At 42.6% G+C, this 7,396-nt stretch overlaps 1 protein-coding gene across 1 annotated transcript; it reads left to right on the forward strand.

Annotated features, from left to right (window-relative positions):
• Nucleotides 1-278: 278 nt before the first annotated feature.
• On the forward strand, nt 279-4,841 carry tprg1l (tumor protein p63 regulated 1-like). Its single transcript, XM_080015976.1, has 6 exons — nt 279-551; nt 1,231-1,322; nt 2,117-2,167; nt 2,488-2,613; nt 3,785-3,938; nt 4,543-4,841. The coding sequence occupies exons 1-6, from the start codon at nt 333-335 to the stop codon at nt 4,735-4,737; spliced, it is 837 nt and encodes a 278-aa protein (XP_079872102.1). The 5' UTR covers nt 279-332; the 3' UTR covers nt 4,738-4,841.
• Nucleotides 4,842-7,396: the final 2,555 nt, after the last annotated feature.

Below are 7,396 nucleotides of genomic sequence, written 5' to 3' on the forward strand. Positions count from 1 at the left end.
GAATGGGCAGGTGAGATGGGCAATGCGCTTTGAACACAATCGACCACAAGGGGATCAGAGATTCCCACAAACACCGAACAACGGTGCGTGGGATATTTGATCGCATAGTATTTGTGATTAGTTTCAGAACAGAGCTACGGACACCGCTCAATTGGGGACTGTCCCTTTAAGGGCGCCGAGCTAAACCCGGAAGTGATTCGGGGCTTCACTTCCTAGCATTCTGCCGCAAATCAAAACACCGCTGCGCGCCATGGGCGAAGCTGCGTCGTCGGAAAGAACAATTTAAGACTCCGTTTCGCAAGTGTCGTCGAAAGTATCCGTTTGGCTTTGCCATGCTGCAGCTGAATGACACGGTGGAGCCGCTGAGTCCCGGGGCTGCGGTCCTCCACCCCGCGGGGACCGAGGAGGGGGTCGAGGTGGCGTTCACGCCGTCCGGTGCCGGCGGGGGGTACGGAGCGCCGGCCTGCTGCTCCCCGCTGCAGACCCTGACGCCTTTCCACGTCCACAACCCCACCATGCAAGCCAAGGTCAAGGACTACTTCGTCTTTAGGGTGAGTTTGCGGCAGAGGACTGACGCCGAAAGGTAATTCGGACGGTGTAGGTCAGCAGATGACGTCACATTGCAAGCCTAAGTCGAGCACGCCTTTGTCGTGACCGAGGATGCTTCAGAGTAATGGCATTGTGAGTGGCACTTAAATGGTGAAAACAGTCCACAGGGTCAGGCCCGATGACATCCGCTGTCAGATGACGTCATCCGTTGACGTCAGCAGCGCCCTGTGTCATGGGCTGTAGTGATGTTAAGAAGCTCCCCCACCTCTCAGATAAAAGAGATGAGTGATTGAGTAAACAGTGTGTTTCTCCTATAGCATGCTTTAGATCAGTGTTTTTTACGATTAATAGTTAAACTTCACAGACATCTCGCTTACAAGACATCGGGAATGTACAATAATGACTGTTTTGAGCATTGTTTCACTTATCTCTATAACAATAGTACTAAAATAAATCAGTGTACACTGCCACGTGAACAGCTGCATTTAGAAACGGGAGTAAGTGTTTGTATGCATGCATGCATATGAGGGCTGCTTTAGTGTGTGTCTTGTACAATGTGAATTAATGTGCAGCGACCAAAGACCAACTCCCAATCTCAATTGAACAAGAAAGAGACTGTGGTGTGAAAAGGGTTGAGAATCGCTGTTTTAGGTGCTGATGCAGACTGCGGGTGTCTCTCAGCCAGGTACCATTGAGCAGGCCGTCAGTGACATCAGGACCGTGGCTCTGCCCTCAGAGGACGGGGAGGTGCTCAGTGTCTGGCTGCTGGCCGAGTGAGTGTTCTCCATCAACTATACTGAACAGTGTTGTTTATAGACTGAAAAATACTTAATTCAGGGTGTGTATATATTGTACATATATACATACATACGTGCATCTGGAGGTGAGATTTTTATTTTTTATAAACCTGGACCGAAATTTACATGCCAACATTTCCTCTTATTATGACGTAGCTTTACCCATAATGCACTTTGTTTTGTCTCTTCACTTTAAAAAGAGCAGATGTATAAAAGGTAGACATTGTTTTTTTCTACTTTTCTTTTTTCCCCCCAAAGAGCTCATCCTAGTTGATCTTCTCTCAAGACTATTCTATTGCTTTTCATCAAATAGTCTTACATTAAATCAAATTAGGGAACAAGGGTTTAGCAACATCCCTGGTTTTTGAGAATACTTCTGTGTTGCCACATGTTCTATTCCCAGGGAAACACAGAGGGCCATTGTAATATGGAGCGGTCGGAGGCAGTATCAAGCGAATGAATACCCCAGACTTGTTTTGTCTTTGAGGCCACTACGCCTTTTATTTTTGCTGAATGTTCTGTGTTTTAACAAACACTGTTTACTTTCATTTTTTGTGTTTGTTATCCAGTGTTTGTATCACATGGTATGGTACTTATGTTACAGTACTTAACTCATGGCAGAATAATATTCTTATCCATATTGGATGTGGGGATGTAATGCTCATACTTGCATGGGCTTATCTCCCTATTTACTCATCCAATCCTCTCATTACTCCGTTTCAAATCATGATGTAGAAATATATCTAATTATAAACTGTTTATTTCTGCAGAGTTGACCATTGGAACAATGAGAAGGAGCGGCTGGTTCTCATAACGGACAGGTAGGACAAAATAAGGCTGTTGACTCCACATGTATTATTCCACATCCCTATGATCATGTAGTCATTATTTAATCATGGTGTCTGTTTTTAACTGCATAATCAGTATTTAATTATATTAATGTTTACATTTCACACAAACATCAATCGTTTCACTTGTAAGGAAACAATGCCGAGGCAACTCTGTTTCCTAGAGATGTTGGATCCATCTGTCATACCATACTCAAGTGTATGTCGTGTGCTTACCAAATGTCTGGTGCATGGTAAAGTGGCGGTGTGCGTGCGTCTGTCTGTCTTGACATCATGGTGTCTTCTGCGTGTAGGTCCCTGCTGGTGTGTAAATACGACTTCATCAACCTGCTGTGTCAGCAGGTCGTCAGGATCTCCCTCAACGCTGTAGACACCATCTCAGTGGGGGAGTTCGAGTTTCCACCCAAATCACTGAACAAGTAAACTATTAAATATAAAACCATGTTTGTCCACTACAAACTAGTTATGATTAATGGAGTGTTTTCCTGACCTCTTTCTTAAAAGATAGGTTTACTGTTTTTCAACCCAGACCTTGAATGTTGGTAAAATGTTGGTTCCCATCATTTCCAACTGTTATTATAGTTATTATATATAGTTGTTATTGTTGTCATAGCAATACTCTCGCTGAACACTTTATAAAGAATCTTACCACTCTGCTGTAGCTTCTCACTGTGCTTGAATGCAGTTCAATGGGGAAAATATTTAATCCTTAAAGAGCATTTACCTCCTTTGCCTGGCTTGTTTCGAGGATAGGTTTTTGCCATTTTTCAGACTCCCTTTTTTTCAATTTTGATTGTGGAGATTTCAATCATTTGTGATTAAATGTGTGAACCTTGCACTAGTATAACTTCTCCGGCGACTCAAATTTAGTCGAATCGAATTCGGCCGTTCAATGCAAATATCCGTCGGGGAGGGCGCCATCCCGAGGCAGGGCGCGTAGAGGGAGCAATTAGGGTGCATTTTGCGCACCAGTCTCCCTCTGTGACTGTACCGAAAATGAGCACGCCAGCGATGTGGTGCACCCAACCTGCGTGCCAGAAGAGTGTTTTTATTTTGGATGTAGGTTATTTTACATCTCCTTTTGGAATAAAACTGTGTTTGAATACGACACTTTCTCTGTGACTCACCCCCTCAACGTGCATGATGCAAAGAAAATAATCTTACCGAGTCTATGAGTCGTGCCCCGTTCCCACACTGTTCTTAGTTGTTATTTGGAGGAACGGGGATCCATGACCGGACGTTTCATTATTTATAATTCCTCATTGAAATGTTATCCCTGTGCATTTAGTAAGCTTCTATCTGTTTTATCCTGTTATTGTAATGGACACTGCTCGACTCATCGACTTTCAGGGGGCAGCCCTAATAAGTTCACCAAAATAGTGACACCGTTTTTTCATTTGTGTCTGGCCATGTTACAGTAAACAAAAATTATATTAGTGTTTAAATGGCAGAGTAACTCTGTTTCATCTCTTGGTGACGTTGCAGAATAGTGTGAATTTACAAGCATTAACTGAAATATATCCAGAATTTTGTGGGCGTTTACATTTTTTTTTGTGTTGCCACTTAACCAGCTTTTTTTTGTTGTCTTAGGAGGGAAGGTTACGGGATCCGTGTCCAGTGGGATAAACGTCCCCGGGCCTCGTTCCTCAATCGCTGGAACCCCTGGTCCACGGATATGCCCTACTTGACCTTCACCGAGCACCCAATGGCGCGTGCCGATGAGAAGGTGTCATCGCTCTGCCAGGTGAAGAGCTGTCTGACGGTAGAGGCCACTACCGACAAAAGCAGCTTCAGTGTGTCTGTATGCAGAGAAAAGCAAGGGCTGCAGATGTTTGTAACCTGTCTTGTAATGGGTTATCATTTATTGTTCATGATAATAAGTATGGTGTCATTGTAAAGGGAAAACTCCTAGAAGTTCCTTCCACTACTCCATGTACTGTGTAGTCTCAGAACATTGGAATATCATTTAGACTTCAGCTTTTACTGGCTTCCTCACACAGAAGGTATTTTACCAAAGCCCTCGTGGTCATGTATCTGAAAATAATGAATCTCAGCCAGAATAAGGGTTTATACTTGAAAGAGGAAAACAAATTAATTCTAAAAGAGTTCAGTTATAATCCATGTACATAAACCTATTTATTAGTCAAAAACAAGAGGAATAAAACATGAACTTGACGAAGCCGCACTATCACTAAGGAGATTTTGTAATGTAATTTATTTAATAACTTCTGTAGGTATAGACATGCATCTGGTTTTCCAGTTGTTTGAGTAGGTTGACGTTTAACTGTGGTACGTGTCGCAGATTTTGTATCGCAGTTTGTCATTTCTCTTTAATTTCCTGTTTTAAGACGGACAACTTCCGGACCCAGCTGGTGCAGGCTGTGAAAAAGGCCCACAAGGAGCATCCGATCCCGGGGCGGGCCAACGGTGTCCTGATCCTAGAGAAACCCTTGCTCATCGAGACCTACCTGGGCATCATGTCCTTCATCAACAACGAGGCCAAGCTGGGCTACTCCATGACCCGAGGCAAGATCGGCTTCTAATACCAGCACGGCCCCAAATTACACCAGACTGTAGCTCCATGTGTCTGTCGCACGGTACGTCCTCATGGAAGCTGTCTCACCTACGCAGCTTGATCTGCAATCGGTCTGTGTGTCTTTGTTCCAGTCTTCAGATGGTTAGGCCTTCCAAAGTTGCTGTCGTATTGTTGGCTAGCCCAGGTCCATGTCACACAGCACGTCTCCTCGTCAATAACTGTTAAATTCTGCCATAACTCGCTTGGGCTCTCAGGGGTGTGTCAATGTAAATTCAGTTGCAGCGGTAGGGTGCATGACTAATCCATCATGCTTAGTCCAGACTGAGCGGTAAATCACTCCATGATTCTAACTCAGTAGTGGTCAATAATCACGTAGTAAGTGATTGAGAGTCAAAACCTATTTGCTCTTAAGTTAGAAGAACGCTGAAAATACTAATCAGATGATGCATTCTAACATGCCTCTCGACCATCCGTTCCAGGACGCTCTGTTTCACTGGGTGGTGCCACCCTCCTGAGGTCCCTAGTTTTGCGAGCCAATGGGGTTTGAGCTTGACTTTCATGTTAGCAGGTTAGCCTACTGACCCATCTGACCCAAATGTAGATTTGATACATGGTCACGTGGGCATTAGAGGTAGGTCTGCCAGTTTTTTTTTCAGCTCAATACTGCAGTGACGTCACGGTCCTACTCTTTATAGCAGAACCTTACTTAATGCAGTCCAATGGGGGGAAAGTCTGTAACAATGTCCTTTTCAAAAACGGGGATCTCGCATCAGTCACATTTTAAATAGCAGTAATAACACATTTTATTTAAAACTACTTTGAAAAAGGATTTTTTTTTTCATAACGTTAGCTACAGCAGGTTGCCAGTAGGAAGTGTTGCTGGGCGATAAAACGATAACTATTGCAATATTTATTTTTTTTCCCTTGATGTAGAAATAAAAGAAGCTCGATAATGTCTTCCGCAGGTTTGTTCATTTATATAGGCTTTAGGCAAGCCGCAATAGAAAGCCAAATCCATTTGGACAATCTACATAAAGCTCACCTTTCGCCAATGACATTCGTCGGTATAGAAATATTCCCCTCTCTTATGGGTTGGTTGTATTTGGAAATGGACAGAGCAGTAGCCTCAAATGAGCAACTGAGGAGAAGCAGAAAGATAACGTATCGTTGACAAATGAGGAGCACGTACGTCGATATTTCAGTTCAAAAGCAGACGGTAAATATCCACGTGTAAAATAAATACGGGCAACACCACAAACTAGGGATGTTAATGTTGAGAGATGTTGTGTTTTTTACCGATAAGAACTGAACAATTTGCGGTCTTGTTGGAATTGTATCAATGGGAGTCTTTGCAGCGCAGGACTTTCGGAAATAAAATGCCTAGTGGAAGTAGTAGACCTGAGGCTTCCAGAAGAACAAAAACAAACATGGTTGCAGAAAATGGGAGCTTCTTGATGCAGAGGAGGAAACTGTTTATTGCTGTGTCGGTAGACGGGAACGGGATAACGGCGCGGAGGGAGGAAAACAAAACCCCGGGTTGAGGGAGAGGCACAGCGGCAAAACGAAACAAGCGATGTTGCAATGGGGATGACTCCAATTAAATATATAAAAAAACTTAACTTATTTTGTGTCTTGTTCTATGTAAGAATTGTATTAGCGTCTCATTGTCCATATCTGTGCCAGGCTCGATCTGCTACGTAACATTCGCCCAAAAATCTAATATTTAACTCGCTCAAAGATGGGTCGTAAATATTCCTGCATGCGTGAATCAGCTCAGCGAGTTCTGAAATGAAAGAAAAGCTCCACGCAGGTCCCCACGCCCCACCGACTGTGACGTCATTAACTTTTACATTATCAATGAAATGACAATTGTTTATTAAGGTTAACAACTATCGATTGAGGAAATTCCTTTAAATTTGCATCACTACCATAAACGTATTTAAGATTTAGGCCTACCTGCCGTATCTATTGTTTACTCATTTTGTCAGCAGCTGCACTTGTTCACTTCTTACTTACATTTACGAGTGCTGTGCAATGCTCATTATATCCAAAAAGTTGCACAACTTCATTCCACCAATAACTGTTAAAATGCATCATGGCATACAACTGTCTTTAGAAAAAAAAATAAAACATTTAACAGAAATTGTGATATATATATTGTGTTCAATAGTTATGGAATGGTAGGAAGTATTTTATCGTGATAAAGTTTTTGGCTATGCCGCCCAGCACTAGTAGGAAGCAATGCAACTTCCCGTTTCTAGTCTCTTACTTTAGCACGGATGTAACCAATACAACGATATTGTGAGCTTCTGTTGTTTACAGCATTCAGACTTTCCTCTGTTGGACTGCATTTAAGCAGAGCGAGAAAATGGCGGATCTATCCTTTAATGTTGTCACCGGATGTAGAATGGTTAAATCATTCAAATCCCAGTGTTTGGTTTCTCCAAAAGGAAAGAAGACACTTGTTCTGTGTTAAATCACACACTAAGTCTCCAAAGGGAAAGTTGGTCTGAAATGCTCAATACTATTCTGAGAAGAACTGCTGCATTCTTAACTATTGTTTTTTTTTTAGTTGCCTTAATAATGCTGCTGGTTTTATTAATTTGTATAATTATGTCAACGCAAAACCTGTTTTTCGCTAAATCAAAATAACGGTAATTCAAGGA

Source organism: Zeus faber (assembly GCF_960531495.2).
Source record: "Zeus faber genome assembly, chromosome: 15".
Lineage (NCBI taxonomy): Eukaryota > Metazoa > Chordata > Actinopteri > Zeiformes > Zeidae > Zeus > Zeus faber.